The sequence below is a fragment of the Vigna unguiculata genome, chromosome 1 (genome assembly GCF_037176805.1).
Source record: "Vigna unguiculata cultivar grain cowpea cultivar isolate G323 ecotype 2 chromosome 1, ASM3717680v1, whole genome shotgun sequence".
Lineage (NCBI taxonomy): Eukaryota > Viridiplantae > Streptophyta > Magnoliopsida > Fabales > Fabaceae > Vigna > Vigna unguiculata.
Window position 1 is genome coordinate 46,685,861 of NC_140792.1, and position 19,253 is coordinate 46,705,113.

Genomic DNA, 19,253 nt, shown 5'->3' on the forward strand with positions numbered 1-19,253 from the left:
ATATTATGTTTTGTTTTATAGGTGTTATCCAACCATTCATGAAAAAAAAAAGGTGTATTTTAGAAAGACAGGAAATTAATATAAAGAAACATATCTTAAATTTAAAAGATATTAAAAAAAAGTTAAATGCATGATAATGACTTCTTAATTTCCTAGTATCTTTCTATATATTGATTAATGTCATCAATCATAATACTATAATTGTGAATAGAATAATAAAGAGTTAAGGAAGAAAATCAAATGCGGAAAACTACGGAAGCCGAAGCCACCGACGCTTTTCCCAAACAAGGCCTAAGGTTCCTTAAGAGACTGAAAAGGAAGTCCAATTAATTATTAATCAATTAATTAATTGTAATAAGGAGAAAAGAAACAGAAAAAGCGTGCGTGGTTATAGCAGTGTAAGGTTGGCGCGTATATAAGTGAGGACGATGACGAGCGGTGACCAACGCCATTGTAACAGCTCACGTAAGGGTTGTTCTTCGAGACCCACTCTGACTCGCCGGGTTGACTCGTTCGAGTTTGAGGGTTTCTGATTCGCCCCCAGACGGATCTCAATTTTCCCTCAGGTCAATTCTGTTCTCTTCGTCTTTTGTTTTTTATTTTATTTATATATTTATTACTGTTTGCTTTCTGCATGAATGGTGGTGAGGTCAATGTTTTATCTGGCAATAATCTGCATTTGTTCTGATTCCGAATTGATGGTTTTTTTTTTTTTTTTTTTTTTAAATTCGTGTTTACTCTGTTTTGTTCTTTAATCACGCGGTGTTTGTGTGGTTGCATTGTACTTTAGTCTCATCATGTGTTGAAATTGATGAAAACAATTGTGTAGTATCAGATCTGGTGCTGTTGTTAAGTATTCGGCAATTGGAATTCTCTTTTCATGGTGCCTTTCCTGCTTTGCTTCAACTACTGAAATTTCTGATACCTTGCATGACATAGGAGTAAATTGTATATGCAATGCATAATCGGGCTAGTCTCATTTGGCTTGGGTTCAATAGATCTAGAACATTCACATGGTGCATGCTTATTTGTAGAAGCTAGCTTCTACAAGATAAAGACCAACAAAAAAGATTCAGCTAGATAAATAACTTCCTTGTATTTTCTCCAAAACATGTTCTTTTTGAGAAATTTATTCCTGAAAATAATATAAAGAAGGGAGCCTTATCTCGTCAGTAATGTCAGTAAACTCAAATCTCTAATGCTATCTATTGCATTTCAGCATTTCAGCTGACTCAATCTCTTGTTTGATTTGTAAATATTGAGAGTGTGTAGGACAAAGAGAAAGTGTGAAAGGAACTAATTTTGACAACACAAGTCAAGTTTGATTCTCCTTAAATCCAATATCAATCATTTATATATAGTGAAGATTAACTCCTCGCATGAAAGTAGTCTCAATATTATACACACCATTTTATGCATTTGTTTTCTCTAGCTCAATTCTTAACAGATCAAGCAATGTAGCAAAAGGTAATTGTTGAGAATTAATAATATATCACTGTTTTACATGTATCTTTCTTCAGTAACCAAACTTGTGTTCCTGTCTGTGGCATATTTGTCTATCTCGTGTGGAATTAGTGCAATGCACTTTACATTGAGGGCTTCCTAAGTGGAGATATTTTTATCATTGAAAGTTATGCAGAAAATCTTCCTATGAAATACGGATACAGTCTCACCCTGAAATTATCAGCAAAATGCAAATGTTTGCCGTGTACTGCAATTCTGAGAGATAGCACAGTTTATAGATAAACCTTGTCTAGATTGAACCTTATTTTTTTCCTTCATTGAAAGCTAGTAACATTGTATAGCTGGGTTTCATTTCATATCGGGCTAAACCTTATGCTTCATTTTACTTTCCTTTCTATATCTATGATGTAATGACACACATAATTTGATATTGTTTTTGCTTCTTTTGGAATTTGGACGAGTGTAAAGTTTTCAGGGTTTTATGTTTAAGCTTTTTCTGACAAGCTGTTCTTTCTTTCATTTTTTTTTTGTCATTTCAGTTACCATCTTTTGCTGCATTTGTCTCAGGTTCCTTTGATCACCTGTCACCTCAAGCACAAATTCTTTGCCAGCTGTTTAAATTTTACAAGCGTCCGTGAAGAGTTCCATGCAAATTCCTTCCTGGCACGAAGATTTATAATAGAGCAGAGTGAAAATTGTTTTACACATCTGGGTTTGTGTTCTCAGTTATTCACTTTTGATCTGCTTCTAAATTTATAATTTGCTGGAAAAACAAAGGACATCATATCACAATGAAGGCACTGATTTTGGTTGGAGGTTTTGGAACGAGGTTGAGGCCATTGACACTCAGTGTTCCCAAGCCTCTTGTTGATTTTGCTAACAAGCCCATGATTCTGCATCAGGTAAAGCATTTTGAAGTCTTTTTCTTGAACAAGTATGGACCCTTCATGAGTAAATTAGGGATAGGCCTTGTCATTTGATCTATTGACTCTTACACTAAAGAATTGTTCATACCATATTATTTTATCCAACAACTCACTATGAATCTAGCTGAATTCTGTCAATACTATGTTTTTTTCTGAGTTCTGTAGTACTCGTTCGATAAGAGAACAAACCCGTTTGTCATTCAAATCTGAATCTTACTATTAAAACTAGAAAAAATAATTGATTTTTTATTTATCAATTTAGTGTATCAACGTACATAGACTAAAATTTAAAAGTTTTGATTGTTCTCAGTAGCTGTTCCCCACATCAATAATCTGTTTTTTGGTACATAGTGTGGCTGTTTACACTTTTTGTTGATTATATCTTCATCCACCTTTACTCAAGAAGTGAATAAAGTTGTTTTTGCCTTCTTGCTAGTGTAGGTATTTTGAATTTCATTAATCTTTATTGTCTTGTCTCCTTGTGTTTGTTCTCCTTACCATCTTATTACTGTGTATGCCCTGGTGCATACCTGACTACGGGTGTGTATGTGTGTCTACCCTTTTCATATATATCTCGTAATATACTTAGTATACTACCCTACTAATTTATCTTCTAATTGTACTTGTTTTGCAGATAGAGGCTCTCAAGGCCATCGGAGTCAATGAAGTGGTACTAGCTATCAATTACCAACCAGAGGTCAGGATTTCATATCTCCTCACCATGCTATGCTGTTTTCTTAATGAGATCAATGTAAATAAAGCTTTAGTTGACGTTGGGAAAACTTCCACTTGCAGGTTATGTTGAATTTCTTGAAGGAATTTGAGGCAAAACTTGGCATCAAAATCACTTGTTCTCAAGAAACTGAACCACTGGGTACTGCAGGTCCCTTGGCTCTTGCGAGGGATAAGCTGGTAGGTGACTCTGGAGAGCCATTTTTTGTTCTCAACAGTGATGTTATCAGTGAGTATCCACTTAAAGATATGATTGCATTCCACAAAGCCCATGGAGGAGAGGCTTCCATAATGGTGACAAAGGTAACTGAGTTGGGACGATTTATATATAGTGCAGATTATATACATGAGATACAGATTTGAGCTTTCAGATTTTATTTTTAGGTTGATGAGCCGTCAAAATACGGTGTGGTTGTAATGAACGAGACTACTGGACAGGTTGAGAAATTTGTAGAGAAACCAAAGTTGTTTGTTGGAAACAAAATCAATGCTGGAATATACCTATTGAACCCCTCAGTTTTGGATCGAATTCAACTGAGACCCACTTCTATCGAGAAAGAGGTGTTTCCAAACATCGCAGCAGCGAAAAAGCTATATGCAATGGTCCTGCCAGGGTTTTGGATGGACATTGGACAACCAAGGGACTATATTTCTGGCCTGACACTTTACCTAGACTCGCTGAGGAAAAACTCTCCTTCTAAACTGGCCAGTGGTCCACATATTGTGGGAAATGTCATTGTGCACGAAACTGCTGATATTGGTGAGGGATGTCTCATTGGACCTGATGTTGCAATCGGTCCTGGCTGTGTCGTTGAGTCAGGTGTCAGGCTTTCACGCTGCACAGTTATGCGAGGAGTTCGGATTAAAAAACACTCTTGCATATCTAGCAGCATCATTGGATGGCATTCCACCGTAGGGCAATGGGCCCGTGTGGAGAATATGACTATCCTTGGAGAAGACGTCCATGTTTGTGATGAAGTTTACAGCAATGGTGGTGTAGTTTTACCTCACAAGGAGATCAAGTCAAACATCCTGAAGCCAGAGATAGTCATGTAAGCTTGCTGTCTTAAATTCATAGCATGTGATTAGGAAGTTTTAAGTTCTTGTTTCCGAAAATGTGTTTTTATTCGTTTTATTTGTTTTTCTTTATCCGCATCCCAATCCATTTTTCTCTTTGCTACATATTGTACAAGTCAGTTTCGTGTTTAGAATGAGTGATGCCATAATTTACAATGTTGTAAGGTGTGTCTTTGTAAAGGTATAAAGTTGGTCGACTGTTCCTAGTTTATGGAATCTGAGGTGTTACACTTTTATCTTTCGTTTCCAAGATTTCCTTTTAATTATTTGAGATAAAGTTGGGTCTATGTCATGAAACGGAAAGACTAGTATACTTTTTCGTAGTCCTAGGTACATTAACACATTACGGGCGCCACTTTGTACATATGTTCGTATATATATTACGAAAATGATTTTTTAACAAAGTTACTTTTTACAAAACGTTAAAGTAGCAGCACTCATATATTTCAAATAATTGAAAAGTGAAGAAAAAAGTTTGGTGAATAGTTTGCCAACAAACTTTTTGTCAAAATATCAAAATCCTATTTATAAAGAAGTCGGACAATAAAAAATTTACAAAAAATATATCATACATATAAATTTATTTTATTTTATGCAAAATTTTAGTTAATTTTTTAATTCTTTTAGATGTGTCAGTGAAGAAGTATTTTTTTTGGTACAGCAATGAATTAAAAGACAAATACCAAAAGCCTAAATATCCGTAAAGGGTATTTCATAGATTTTCTTTGCAGAGATTTGCTTCGAAAGATGGTATTGAATATTTACTGAAAGAAATATTACAATACGCCTACTTAGCCAAAATAATTTCACGTCTTTTTGCATTCTCTGTACTCATAATTGAAATTGTATTGTGATATTTAACATTAATATTATAGATTTATGAATAAAGAGGTATGACGGTTCACCATTGAAAATTTATATATTATAAAATGATTGTGCACATTAGCGATTTTAAGTAGATTATGAAAAGTGGCATTATTTTCATCACTCAGTTTAATTTATTGAAGACCAAGTTGGTTGCATTGTTATTCCCATGTAAGTAACAAGAGGGGAAAACAATCTAAAACTCAGAAAAATGCTTGATTTTAATTTACTTGATAAGAACTCTCAACATAAAAAAGAGCTTAGTTTGATGGAAAAAAAAAAAAAAAAAAAAAAACTCTCTTGTATAACATCATGAACAGAAAAATCAAAATCAGCAACAGATAACGTAAACACCTTTCCCCTCTAATTAATTGTACAATTTTACTCCACATAGAGAAAACAAAGCACATCCTAGTGATCTTCCTTTTCTCCCCTCCCTCCATGAACTTTTATCTATAAAAATCAAGAATCAAATAGCAAGGTCTTTGTGGGTGTAGCTAATTGCTTTGTCACCATCCACTATCTGTCCACTTCCTTTGAGAATCCTGAACATAAGCAAATGAATGGTTGTAGTATCAGGTATTACCCTTATAAGCCTATTGGTATGTTACTTATTTGTATGTGGCAAATCTAAATCTAATCACATAAATCTTTTCCACCTGGAGTTGTTCAATTCAAATTGAACATGTCAACTAAATGAGATGGCTAGTTATACACAAAAAGGTTTGTATTGTTTCAATTATAATGAGTTAATGACCATCAAGCTCATACCATCTGGTTGTTAACAATCCATCAACTCCTACTGGACCCCGAGCATGAATCCTGCTAGTGCTTATTCCAACCTATAAAAATCCATTACATGAGTTAGGAACTAAATCAACAACCTTGGCATTAGATATTGATTTTGAAGAGAATATTTAGAATAACAAAACCTCTGCTCCTAGACCAAATCGTGCTCCATCACTGAATCTTGTACTAGCATTGTGAAAAACAGCAGCACTGCCAATATAGCAAACATGATTTACAAACTGCCATTGAAAATATGCTGAAGACTCAAGAGTTTAATTGCTTACAAGAACAGGGATTCTTGTGTTTATTAATATATAATTTAGTCATAAAAGGAAATTAAATTACACAAGATAATGAAATGCTGTATAGTAGAAAATGCGATGAGTAACTCATAAAAAGACATTATTATATTTTAAAAATTGCCTGTCAACTTGGCGTAGAAACACATCGGCTACTTCATGATCTTCTGTAACAATGGAATCAGTGTGTGCACTGCAATGAAAGAGAAATGTGATAAATTTCAATCCAAGTCCATAGAGATCTAATTTGAAATGAGGCAGAGAGAGATGGATGAAAGGGAAATATGCTTCCAACACATTATCTACAAATAAAGAGAACCGTGCCTTCCATAAAGATTTATATGATCAATAGCTGCATAAACATCATCCACGATTTCAACTGTGCATGTCAACGAATTGTACTCATGATGTAACGTACGAGCCAGAGGAATATTTAACAAAGGACTTGCCTTCGGTCCTCCAAACAATGTAACACCTACATAAATTTTAAACCATTTCAGCATTCCAGAAACCTTACAAGCTACTTTTTACAGTCCATTTAACTTCAAGAAACTGTTCTTCAATTTTGGAAAAGACATCATAGTCAGACATTCACCAATCTGATAGAAATGTTAGCCATAAATCATACCTTCTGTCCGTAGGTCGACAATAATATTATTTAGCCAACCTTTCGCTACCAAGTCCTTGTGAACAAGTAGTGTTTCCTAAAAATTTAAATTTGAACAGTGAGTAGAAAAAGTAACTGGAAAACAAGGCTTGTGCTTTCATCGATTACATAGAATAATAGAAATTACCATGGCATTGCAGCCTGCTGGATAATCTATTTTTGCATCCAGTACAATCCTCTTTGCCATCTCCAAATCAGCAGATTTATCAACATAGACATGACAAATTCCATCTGTTTGGCAAAAATGTGGTTTTATTACAGTAAATTCATTTGACAAAAGGATTTATCATATTATTTCAAGCACTTTGCTTGCATGTTGAGCAGAAGGGTCTTACCAGCATGACCCAGAACAGGAATTTTAGTGGAGCTCTTGATCTGAGAGACAAGTTGGTTGCTGCCTCTTGGAATCACCAGATCAATTACATCATCCAACTGAAAGAAAAGCAGAATGGGGACTCTAGCTTTTGTTTAAGGAACCAATTATCAAAGCGAGCAAGTTTATAAATCAGAAATTAACATCTACTTTGTGCTTACCTTAAGTAACTCTGGAATTTCTGCTCTTGATGTCACAAGTCCAATAAGTTTTGCGCCGACAGAATCTGGAATGGCTTCAGTAATGACCTGAAGTTCCAGCAATGAAAAAATTACACAGAAAATATTTATTAATGAGACTGAAAAAATCAAATATATAAGTTAAAAGAAAACGGTTCAGAAATTGTCATTTATTTTGAAACTAAACTTTGTGCAAAATTGCATTTGATCTCTTAGCCTCCTTGCCTCCTTTCAAGAGAAGCCCATTCCCACTTCGGATTGCCAAAGAAGCTATCTGTTAAGATTACATGAGGCTACTGGCTTAGAATGCAGATAAACAATATAAAATCAAAAGATAGTCAAATTAGGCTTTTCGTTTCTTGAACTGCAATTTAGACATTTTTTAATCCAAAAGAAATTCCATCCTTTCATGTGATACGAAAAGAAAAATTCATATTATTTTAACGGTCTGATCACAGCTTAGTAGGTAATATAAGCTGTCCAAGCATGTCATGTACAGACAGAAAATTGAAAAAGAAATGTAAATAAAGGCAGGGAAAGGTAAAATTTAGGAATTGACACAATATTAGCCAGGTATCAACAGAAGGTTCAAAAGAAAATTGAAAATGTTGGTTTACCTGCACTAGTGCATCAGGGCGAGACTCAAAAACAATTAAAAGAACACCTAAAGGTGATGATGTTTTCTCCAAAATCAGCCCTTCTGCGAGCTAGATAAAATGTAAGCCGTCAGAAATATTATAGATCAGTAACTATTATTAACAATCAAGTGTGCATGAAAACTTTTAATCCGTATACTTTATGACTGAACGGAGATTGCATCCACACACAAGAGTTCAGACAGCTTTCTTATACAAATTTGTATATAACATAAATCATTTCATTCTTCTCTACTGGCATAATGTAAAACTACTATGATCCATACATAAATTAATATATATATATATATATATATATTATAGTTATGACAAACTTTTTGTTACCTCAGTTCGTTTTAGCACTCGACCAATGGGATCTTCCATGTTTGCAATAATTCGAATGTTGTTTGCAAGGGTTGCAAGCTGTGAGTCATAGTCATTTATCATCACAAATTTTATAGTCTGTTAAAATTGAAATAGTATCAACTATACGTTAACTGCCTTGCCTTCTCCTTCTTTAAAACCAGCCTAGCCACCAAGGATTTTTCACGTCCTTCTTCTTGTGCAGCAGCAACATCAGCTTCATTTTCAACCCTGATGTCTTCTTGATGTGCTTCCAAAGCATCAGCTATTTTTAGCAAAATTTGTTTCCTCTCTTCTGAAGACATGGCCTGTAATGTAACATATGGAGATCACAATGCTAAAGTAGGAATGGTATACTGACAGTGACAACTTAGTATCCACAATCCTGTAAGTGCTTAGGTATAAAAGAAACCTGAAGCCTTCTGGAACAGTCCCTAGCTGCAACTGCCATCTCCCGAGCATTAACCTCTTTTATTGGGGCCCATTTATGAGCATCTTTATGGAAGAGGGTTCCAATAAGTTGCCCTTGGAGAACTTTAAGGATATTTTCTGCTGCATAACCACTGAAAAGAGACGTGAATGTAGCAGAAACAAGAAAAAGCCCACGTACACAGATGGGAATCGGATAGAGTTGGTACCATACATAATGGATTTCATAGTGTTCTTGCAATTATATTGTTTGTTTAATAGATCAAAAATTGAAAAGGGTGACAAAATTTAGTGATCTTAGATGACTCTCCCATAGATTTACTGACTAAATATGTGGTCAACATATACTCATCCAATTACAAAAAAGCAGAGAGAACATATGAACAGGTAGCTGTGTACAAAATTAAATCAATGACAGTGTTTGTATTTCCATTTCTCAAAGTTGTCACATGTCATGTCTAAATAAAAAGTTTCTAATTGAAAATGGAGACACTGAAAAATGCTTTAAATAAAATCTAAAGAGGATACACAAATATGCAGTAAATAGAATTGGTATCAAAAATTCAAAAACAAGTTTCAGTTTAAATTATTGTCGGTAGCATGGTATAATAGAGCACCTGGTAATGATAACAGGAATGCCAGCTTCAGCTGCATGAATAGAAGCCTTTACTTTGGCAGTCATACCACCTCTTCCCACTCTAGACTTGTCTCCAAAAGTAATTTCATTTTGATGTTTCTCTTTAATGTATGTGTGAATAAGCTTTGAACGTGGGTCACTTGGAGGACCACTATAAAGACCCTCTACGTCACTCAACAGAATTAGAAGATCAGCTTTTAATTCCAGTGCCAATAGAGCTGATAAACTGTCATTATCCCAAAATATGCCAGAAGAATCCTGCACAAAAATTATTTGGTGACACTTTAGTATTCTCTAATTTATTCTCTTACCTGACCTTTTTTTTTGGAAAAAATCAAACATTAAAACACCCTTTATATAATATAAAGAATAGAAGGGTTTCAACAAATGCTAGGAATACTTCACAGACAGAAAAAGATCATATTCAATGTTAAACAAGCACGAAAGCCTCCTTAAATACGTTGAGTTGGCTGATGGACAAATTACTAAATTAAAATTCACTTAAGAAAACATCTTATACAGATTCAATATTTAAGTTTAACAGATAAAGTTCAGAAAAATCATCTGAAGAAAACAAATATAACTCTCAACTTTACTTCAGGCTAGCATAACCATTTATCATAACATCAAGAAATAAAATAATAATAATGACACCATTTTTTCATAAAGGTACATAGCTTGAACAATCAGCTCCAAGATTAAGAACAGCTGTGATAACAAATCAGACAAGTAGAATAACAAACAAACCTCATATGGAGCTTTCCTAGTACTAACTGCATCATTCTCGTTGAATATGGGAATAACTTTTAATCCTAACAATGATTTCACAGTTTCGCTGAGTTGCTTTCTGAAATCTTTGTCTCGAAAATCATTGTCTGTCACAAGAAGCTGGGCAGATGTCACATCTAGCTGCAGGAGAGGAAGAGAGGAATTTACGCATCAATATCAATGTCAGTTATCCTAAAATAAGATATGAATTGAATATATATATGTCATCAAGGGTAAACAAAACAAAAAATCTAAACAACACATTTGGAATGCAAGTAGGCATAAGACGATAGTTCAGTAATGAACATCAATTAACAACAATTACCTGACTAAACAAAGCATCATAAAGAGCCATAAGGCTGTTCTGTCCAACAGCAGCACAAGCCTTGCCATCAAGTTCAATTTGCGGCTTCTGAAGGTCCGCGAAGCTGTAAAATGTGTCCCACGAAAGACCAAAGTAAATTACAATTTCATCAACTTTCAAGGATACACCATACATGTGCACCCTCTGATAGCAAATAAACAGAACAAATGTTAGAACTTTATTACCTGCTGTTAATTAATTTTCTGTATCTAAGCCTTTGGCGACCAAGGCCAACAGCTCCTGATGACACCAAAATAATCTCATAACCAAGAGAGTTCAGCTCCTTAATCTGCAATGTATTCTCAAAAGGGTCACACATGCCAAACTCAAAATCCAATCTTTATTCCTTGAACAAACAAAAAACTTAACACAAAATATACATATATTCAAAGCAACCTGCTCACAGAGTGCCCCTAATTTTCCAACCGCTAACCTTCCATCTTGGCGAGTAACCACAGCAGTTCCAACCTTCAAAACCATACAAAACAACCTTAGCCATTTTCATCATCCTATGGTCCAAGCAATGCACACAGAACAAACCATTTGATGCACAACACACAAATGAAACAACAAAAGGATAATATAGTTTTTGGAGAGAAAAGAGAACCTTGATGATGATGCGCTTAACATCTTTGAGAAAATGTCTACAAGGATCTGCGTTCTCCATATTCTGACCAGCAAACTATAGTTCTTGTTCAGTGCGGTTGGCGGAGAAGAAAGAGAGTCTGCCCGTGAACAGTATTTAATCTTAAAGTCACGTGTTGATAAAAAGGTTAAAACTTTACACTGCCCTGTCACCACAGATATTCATATTTTCTTTTATTTCTTTTAAATTACATCCTAGATGGTTGGATAAATCATTCCTCAATCGTTGGTCTACATTTATATTTAAAGTTGTCTAAATTTTCTTTTTCTATTATTTTCCCATAAAAAATTACAAGTTTTACCCATTAGAACTTTAAACAGGAGATCAAAAATTTTAAGCAGTTTTAAAAACGAAGCAAGAATTTTTTGACAGAGGAAGTAAAATAAAGAAACAAAAAGAATCTTGACTTTTGAAAGTTTTTTTTTTTTAACTTTATTGTTTCTGTTATAAACATATCTGATTTGTCGTTGTTAAGACATCAATGTTTCTTTCACACGTTTTTAAACTATGAACAGCAAACAACTTCCAAACACAACATAAGCAATCTGAAAGTTTTGGTTGAAAAGAATGTGTACATTTAACAAGAAATTATGAGAGTACAACTTTTCAATAAAAATTAATAAAATATTTATTATTACCTCTAAAAACCGAAGAATAAAACCAAAACCGAAGTAGTATAATTAATGTTCCCAATGCCTCACATTAAGGGCATCTTCATCTTATTGCTATTTATATAATTTTTTTGTAAGGAAAATGTTGAAATTTGCAGAAAATTGGAAGTTACTGTAAATCATCTTAAATTAAAGTCCACGCGGTTGGATGTTCTTGAGCCAACTGTCATATATGTTGCTATTAACATTTTTTATTTTAAATTCCTAAGCACACTCAATATAAAAAGTTGAATGCTAACAATTAATTAAAATCCGTGATAATATATTATGAAGTTACTTATTACATTAAATAGTATATAAACTACTTACCTTAATATATTTGTTTTCCGATTAAAACTAAAGATGCAATGTCAACTCTTTTAATTTTCTGTGTAAAAACTAAAGAAAAAGTACTAGTTGACATTTCGTGACCCAATACAATTCAACAATTTTTAAAGAAGTGTTCATAAATTTTAAACCAAATATTCTCTTCGACCTCTCATCAATTTTGAAATTTTTAGTTTAAAAGTAGGATTAGAAGTTAGTGTTGTTAGTAATTAAAAAAGATATAGTTGTTTTATATTATTTATTCATATACAGTATATAAAGTTTATATAATATACTTGTGATAGAAAAAAAAAATCATCTACACTACCTTACAACAGATAGATAAAGAACTTTAATAACTTTAGATAAAAGTTGAATATATTAAAATTACACATTACTCTGGCTTCAAAATTTTTGTAAGAGATCCATTTCTTTTATTTTATAATAAAATTAACATTGTCAGAGGTAGATTTTTTCCTCTTAACAAAACAAGTTCATTGAATGTGTAACGATATTTAAATATAAAAAAAAAAGCGAAGACAATCGTTTTTTAAAATTTAAAATAAAATATACAGTTTTAAAATTAAGGAATATATATATTAAAATGGAAAAGAAAAATAATCTCATAAGAGGATCTCATGTTTCTGTCAAAAAGTACAGCCAAAATAGACTACTCTTTATTGTGGTCTTCAACATCGCATGCACGTCCATTGTCCAATGCAAAAATGTGAAAATTTCGAATAATTTTATTTTAATGTATTTTAATTCAACTTTTTGTTTACAGCTTTAATAGAAATTTATTCTATTATCATGTTTTTACATAAATAATACATGGATTAGAATTAAATATAGGTTAATATTGTTAATCTAGTAAAGTTTGGAGATAACTCACAATTAAAATCAAACAAAAGAGTTCGTGGTTATAAGGATAGTATTTATAAATGAAAATAATATTTAAATTTCTTTAATCGTTTTCTCTTTCTGTTAAGGATAGTATTTATAAATGAAAAGAATATTTAAATTTCTTAAATCGTTTTCTCTTCTACAAATATACATCTTAAACTTTAATTTTATTTCAATGATTCAAAAACTTTATCCCATTTGCAGATACACCTCTTAAACTTTTTATTTATTTTAACTAGTACTTAAATTTGACTTTTTCAAATGGAAAAAAAAAAAAAATCTTCAAGTAAACTAGTTGGGAGAATATTGGACCCACGACGACATCGTTTGGTTGAAGTAGATTTAAGATCCGTGTTCTGTGTTGTGGTTGGTCCCAGCTCCCAATTCCTAATCCACTTACATTCTTTAATTGGTATTTTAATACACCACAATTATTAATCTACCACATTAATAATCATTATTAATGTACCATTTCCGCAGCACCTACGACTAGGATACCAACCAATTGGACCAACATGGGAAGTAAATACCAATTCATTATTTTTTATTTTTTTTATACTCACTCGTATATTTATGTATATCAATGGATATTTTAAACAAAAATGAAAATTTAAACATAAACTCAAATAAATTATATTCTTAAAAAAAATTCAAATAAAGTTACATCCTAAAATATAAACTGGTTTTTTCTATTGTTATGTATTTAGGAAAACCAATTGTACGATAGATATGTTGCAGAACTTAAGGTTCCAGATTTTATTCTCTTTGGATCAGAAAAGTGACTATCCTTATCTTTGAAATCCACTTGACGAGGGACGAGTTGGGTCACTTCTATGTTTTATTTGAGTACAGTTGAAGAATTGTTTCCGAAATAGTTTTTAAGGAAATAAAAAAAATAAAAGGTAACCTATATTAAAGGTAATTTACAAAAGTTCTCAAATATAACTTATCTACATTATAATTTTAACTTGAATGAATTTATATTAATCAATAAGAAACTTTATTTCATATTATTTTATTTATATTCCACATAGAAAACTTCCCGGCGAAAATTGTGAAAAGAGAATCTATCACAGAAATAAATAAAATGATTAAGATTTAAAAAATTTAAAGAAACTAGTATCTCTAAAAAAATAACTTTAATTTCATGAAATCGAAATAAAAATACAGAAATAAAAGAGTTAAATAAATATTTAATCTCTGGACTTTACGCAAAATTTATTTTCGCAGTACATGATTAACATAAATGTCACGTATTAATTTGTTAAATTTACAAAAATATAACTAAGAACCAAGTTCCCCAGCTAGATTCTTTTCAGCTGGAGTCTCATTTTCACATCCTATTCATATAAAACAATCTGACAACTGAACCTAAAGTGCTTATAAAATTATACAAGCTGCAGATCATATTGAATTGCTTTTTAGTCATAACATCACGAATCTGTACATCCTCGATTCTAATTACGATATGTAACAGTAAGACACATCATTTTCAGTTTCACTAAAGTGTTGAAATGAGATTTGGTAATTACAAAATAAAAAATAAAAAAATGAAAGGAGCTCAAATCCGATAATTACAAAAAACATGAAAGGAGCTCAGATGTTGAGGGCAACCAAATCACAACCTTGTAACTCTACTCGCAATCATCAATAAACCAAAATTACAAAAACCATATCTGTAGCAGATAATTCTACCCAATGTTTTAAACACAGTTAGCCAGTAGTGTGGGTCGGTGTAGAGTGGGTAACAATGACAGTGATTTTGGTTTTATTCTTCATTACTGCAATGCTTAAAGTTATCCAAAGAAACGAACCTTGATGAAGACAGCCAAAGCTATTTGCAAGAAAAATGCAGCAACTACAGCCACTGAAACATCATTTCCTTCTATAAAAGACCTTAGGTTCAAGGCAACAAAGCTAGCTGAAGCAACGCCTGTAAGGATTATTATAATCCAACGAAGAATTCCAACTGGAACAAGCAATAAAAACTGAAAAAAATCACGAGAAGTGTTAGATATGTTGGAGACTGTGTTGCTAGTATTCCTCATCTCATGTTCTATGAATTGTTGCGAAATGAAACTACACAATATTGTAATGAGCATACTAACATTGATAAAATAATATACCATACTTGGAAAATCAAAACTTACAGAGGACATAATAAAAATGGTGAGCGAATACCCCCACATGCACCAGAACCGAATAAGGTTAGCATTTGAACCCATATACTGAAGGAAAAAGTAGTATGCCAACGGGACCACTATAACATAACCATAGATAGACCATGCAGCTGTATTTACGAAGCTGACATCAAAGCTCCAAGAAGTAGTGTTGTCCACATGTTTCTGTGTAAGGTATGTGGCAATATTTCCAAGTAAGGCAAGTACAAAAACCAATGTTGTTGAGATCCATATAAGCCCGTATCTGTAATAAAGTAAAAGTAATTATTAGAAAATCAATACAAACCATCGTATAGGCTTAATTAATAATTTTAAACCAAAAAGGAAAAAAAAGGGCATGCAAATATTGCCTAGCTCCATCATATCTGCCTTCATGTTCTCCCAACATATTTGAAGAACCAAAATTTCATTAATTTTTTCCCCAAAATTGCAGGATCAATATATATATATATATATATATATATATATATATATAATATTGAATAGAAGAATTATTTCAATATCTGCTTCCATTAAGAGGGGGAAAATTTGCAAGAAGCAAGCAATATTAGACAGTTATGCACTTCAACTTTTGAGCTAGGATGCTGAAAAATTATCCGGTAAAAGTCCTGATGTCATCACTTGACACATTCCATGCACCCTAAGCGTACATAAAAAAACAAGTTATGCATCATCTATTTCGCTCACACTGCTTTAATTTTCTGAAATTCTGGTTAAGAAGTGAACAATTTAAATGGGTGAACAGGAAAAATGCACCAAAATGGAGACAAAAAAAGGTGGCAGAAGCAAAAATTCCATTTTTTTCTCCTACAAATTTTACTGAGACAGTTCAGTTGTCCACTATAGGTTTTCACTTTTTCTCCAAGAGTCACAAATCCACATTTAATACAATGGGTTCTCTATTTTGATTATTGAAAATAAAGAAAAATGGGATTAAAAGAATAACTCACAAATCAGGATTGGCATCTATCTTGCTAAAAAAATCTCCGCTAACTGGATTCAAGGAACTCATCAATCTGTTTACAACGATATCCGTGTCAACATTGAAATACTGCGTGTAGGATGAAACACTAAAGATTCCCAGCCAGTAGCTTGTTGGTTGTTGCCCAAATGCTCCTACGAAGACGAACAATTAAGAGATCAATGAATGACATTAGTATACCATCAATTCACCATAAAATTTAAAATGAAACAAAAGCAATTTTTCCTGCATTAGATTGTTGAATTTAGAGGGTGAGATTGAGAGCAAGAGAGAAAAGAACCATTTAGAGATGATTTAGAGAATAGGAAAGTTTTAGAATTCTTGTCCAATTTAGTGTATAAGTTATACATATCATCCATATAGAGAGAGAGACTCTGGGGTATATTTGCTAGAATTACAGTAAGTAATGCGACCTCCTAGACACTGTTGCCCATGAAATTGTTTTTACCATGTGATAGTATGGTAGCATGATATAGCAACGACACTTTTAACACAGACTACAAAATCAAATATCAGCCAGCACAATGAATCATCCCTCGGTCAAAACATGCAACTGAAACCAAATGTGTGCTTCAAGAAAACAAAAATCATATTTGGAACAATGATAATATTCAATTATTAGTTAAAATCATAAACAAAATATTATTTGAAAGCTCTAGTTCAATTGGTTCACAGAGCTCATTGTCTGAAATAGCTAAAACTAAACAAACTAAAAAGACTCTCCGCAATAAGTTACAACCCTATCACCAAAGTATTCTGAAGATGTGCCAAATCCAAAATGTGAAGCGTATAAAGTATACATACTTCACCTAAAAGTTTGATGATATACCAGTTGGAGTTCCAGCAGTTTGATATCCCTGTCCTTTGTCAACCCCATTGGTAAGGGGGAATGTTTGCATGCTTGCATAAGGGCCTGCAAGAAATGTCACAGACCACCTATTTAAGCTACTGAAACTTTTAACAACAGAGAGAATATCACACATCTCAACATAGGAAAAAAAGCCAATCCTACAATTTCATACCGTTACGAGCTGTGCGACTCTTTTCATCGGCTATGACAGCCTGAACAGCAATACAGAAGAACAAGAACCATAATCAATATCATAGATTGGCTATTAACTATCAAACAAAAATACTAGTATTATTGCCACATAAGGTTTTGTTGAGTGTCAACGTGTTTCAGTTCGGGCCTTACATCTTCTCTTTTCTTAGCTTCTGTTTAGTTTTTATGGTTTTTTCTATTTTTTAAACGCTTATGATAAAAACCAACTGGTATAGAAATAGGTAGTGAATTATATTCACTGGGACTGGTACTGCAATACCAGATTACATAGAACACCGAAACAGAACAACACCATGAACAAATCCAGTGGAAATCCAAAATAGTAATCCATGGTATCCAGATCTTCGTCAGAGGCCGAATACAGGGCTCTAACTGCTCTCAGAATCGAAGTCTACATTCCTACTGCCATATACTGTAGCAACCAATTTGCTAGACACATTGCCTCGAACCTAAGCTTGAACGTACGAACCATATTGAAATGGACTGCTACGTTATGAGAGAAAAACTCCAAATTAAGCTCTTCCCCCAGCTGCTGATATGTTTACTAAACCTCTTGAACATGGAGCCTTCAAAATTTGCTATTTCCAAGCTCGGATTAATAGATATATACTCAGAGCCTGTGGGGGAAGTTGAGTGTCAACATGTTTCAGTTCGTGTCTTACATCTTCTCTTTTCTTAGCTTCTGTTTAGTTTTTACGGGTTTTTCTGTTTTTCAAAGGCTTGTTCTGATCTTTTTATAAGAGACAGATGTACATTCTTGGAGTCACGTGTCATCGATACAATTCTTCATTTATCAGTCATCTTGTGCATGTTTGTTTCTTTTGCTTACACGTTTTCTGTTTATGCATGTATCTTGATCTGGTTTAATCCTTTACCTTCTTCATTTTTTCGTTAGCACCGTTTACAGTGTGTACATCATGATCCCAGAAACCCAATAGGTGTTAGTTTTAATTAAGTTATTATCAGCATCATTTAAGAATTTCCAGAATACTTGCCTTATAATCTGAACCACAAGTAAACAATAAACAAACAAGCAAGTAATTATAGTTTTGTTCCCAGTTTAGTAAGAAATCAAACAGAGAAAAAAAAAAAAAGAGTGAGCGGAGACTCACGGGAACAGAACCGAGCAAATGGCTGGTGTTGCTTATGGTGTAAGATTCGCACTCCATCGAACGAAAGCTCAAAATTCTGGTCAGAGAGACATTACGAATTGCAATGCTTCCGAGTTAACGGGAAATCCCTAGATTGCAGAACCTTTGATTATGCTACTTACATCACTGGAATGGTTTTGGTCAATTGATTACTTCGCCTAAAGAAAACTAAAATGTTGGGCCCCAAAAATGTCATGAGGCCCAGTAGTGATGAACATATAGAAAAAAACCATCTGAACCCGGGTTTGAACTGAGGACTATGGTGTGTAAGACTAAAGTGCTACTAATGATAATATAAAAAAAATGTCTGAGCCCGGGTTCGAACCGGGGACCTCTAGTGTGTGAGACTAGCGTGATAACCAACTACACCACCCAGACAAGTTTCAATTTCTGATTTTACAGACACATATATTTTAAATTATTTCTTTAAAGTTTCTCTTACTCATGAACACTCTTATGAAAAATCGCAGAACCCAGCGGAGTGGGTAAAACATTTACGACTATTTCAGATAGAATGGCACGCATAATTTTTTAATTTTCCATTTAAATATATTTATTAATAAAAGAAATTCATTTAAACAATGACAGTGTAAAATTTATTTCATTTCAACTATAAATTATTTTATTGCAAGTATTCATGATAACTTTTAATTAGTTTATTATACGTAAATACTAAACTCGTGTAATATGAATTCTTCACTTTTGTTTTTGGCCCCGTACCAAAGTGGGCATGAAATTATCATTGTTAAAACTTTACAAATGCCTTCATGCTATTAAAGTAGTTT

At 33.1% G+C, this 19,253-nt stretch overlaps 3 protein-coding genes and 1 non-coding gene across 5 annotated transcripts; 1 reads left to right on the top strand and 3 right to left on the bottom strand.

The window, feature by feature from the left end:
* Positions 1-339: 339 nt before the first annotated feature.
* On the top strand, positions 340-4,435 carry LOC114191767 (mannose-1-phosphate guanylyltransferase 1-like). Of its 2 annotated transcripts, none has more exons than XM_028081152.2 (5): positions 340-566; positions 2,032-2,366; positions 3,025-3,087; positions 3,186-3,425; positions 3,507-4,435. In XM_028081152.2, the coding sequence occupies exons 2-5, from the start codon at positions 2,256-2,258 to the stop codon at positions 4,176-4,178; spliced, it is 1,086 nt and encodes a 361-aa protein (XP_027936953.1). In that variant the 5' UTR covers positions 340-566; positions 2,032-2,255; the 3' UTR covers positions 4,179-4,435. The 2 variants fall into 2 exon arrangements, with proteins under 2 accessions (XP_027936953.1, XP_027936962.1); XM_028081161.2 differs by having other exon boundaries at positions 361-566; positions 2,004-2,366.
* A 900-nt stretch (positions 4,436-5,335) lies between these two features.
* LOC114173365 (delta-1-pyrroline-5-carboxylate synthase-like) lies at positions 5,336-11,338 on the bottom strand. The gene is made up of 20 exons (XM_028057706.2): positions 11,174-11,338; positions 10,963-11,034; positions 10,752-10,855; positions 10,528-10,630; positions 10,182-10,343; positions 9,415-9,692; positions 8,781-8,931; positions 8,512-8,676; positions 8,351-8,428; positions 7,988-8,077; positions 7,558-7,644; positions 7,353-7,439; positions 7,154-7,250; positions 6,946-7,049; positions 6,780-6,855; positions 6,476-6,626; positions 6,276-6,344; positions 5,996-6,062; positions 5,835-5,905; positions 5,336-5,608 (listed from the first exon to the last, which is right to left on the bottom strand). The coding sequence occupies exons 1-20, from the start codon at positions 11,231-11,233 to the stop codon at positions 5,533-5,535; spliced, it is 2,148 nt and encodes a 715-aa protein (XP_027913507.1). The 5' UTR covers positions 11,234-11,338; the 3' UTR covers positions 5,336-5,532.
* Positions 11,339-14,480: 3,142 nt separating this feature from the next.
* Positions 14,481-18,680, bottom strand: LOC114175265 (uncharacterized). Its single transcript, XM_028060049.1, has 6 exons — positions 18,430-18,680; positions 17,277-17,316; positions 17,084-17,167; positions 16,223-16,388; positions 15,243-15,516; positions 14,481-15,080 (listed from the first exon to the last, which is right to left on the bottom strand). Exons 1-6 carry the CDS (start codon positions 18,484-18,486, stop codon positions 14,889-14,891), a joined length of 813 nt encoding a protein of 270 aa, XP_027915850.1. The 5' UTR covers positions 18,487-18,680; the 3' UTR covers positions 14,481-14,888.
* Positions 18,681-18,772: 92 nt separating this feature from the next.
* TRNAV-CAC (transfer RNA valine (anticodon CAC)) lies at positions 18,773-18,846 on the bottom strand. The gene has a single exon. It is a non-coding gene; the product is annotated as a tRNA-Val (tRNA).
* Between the last annotated feature and the right edge of the window lie 407 nt (positions 18,847-19,253).

Bases quoted from the DNA above. Each gene is read 5' to 3' on its own strand.
- LOC114173365 (XM_028057706.2), bottom strand. From the start codon at position 11,233: ATGGAGAACGCAGATCCTTGTAGACATTTTCTCAAAGATGTTAAGCGC. The intron at 7,440-7,557 runs GTTTAGTTTCAA...CTGGAACTTCAG, and splicing joins CAAATGCAATTTTGCACAAA to GTCATTACTGAAGCCATTCC. The intron at 6,345-6,475 runs GCACGGTTCTCT...CTTTCATTGCAG, and splicing joins CATATAAATCTTTATGGAAG to TGCACACACTGATTCCATTG.
- LOC114175265 (XM_028060049.1), bottom strand. From the start codon at position 18,486: ATGGAGTGCGAATCTTACACCATAAGCAACACCAGCCATTTGCTCGGT. The intron at 17,168-17,276 runs GTATGAAATTGT...CATTTCTTGCAG, and splicing joins GAGTCGCACAGCTCGTAACG to GCCCTTATGCAAGCATGCAA. The intron at 15,081-15,242 runs GTAAGTTTTGAT...GATTTTTTTCAG, and splicing joins CCATTTTTATTATGTCCTCT to TTTTTATTGCTTGTTCCAGT.
- LOC114191767 (XM_028081152.2), top strand. From the start codon at position 2,256: ATGAAGGCACTGATTTTGGTTGGAGGTTTTGGAACGAGGTTGAGGCCA. The intron at 2,367-3,024 runs GTAAAGCATTTT...CTTGTTTTGCAG, and splicing joins AGCCCATGATTCTGCATCAG to ATAGAGGCTCTCAAGGCCAT. The intron at 3,088-3,185 runs GTCAGGATTTCA...TTCCACTTGCAG, and splicing joins CTATCAATTACCAACCAGAG to GTTATGTTGAATTTCTTGAA.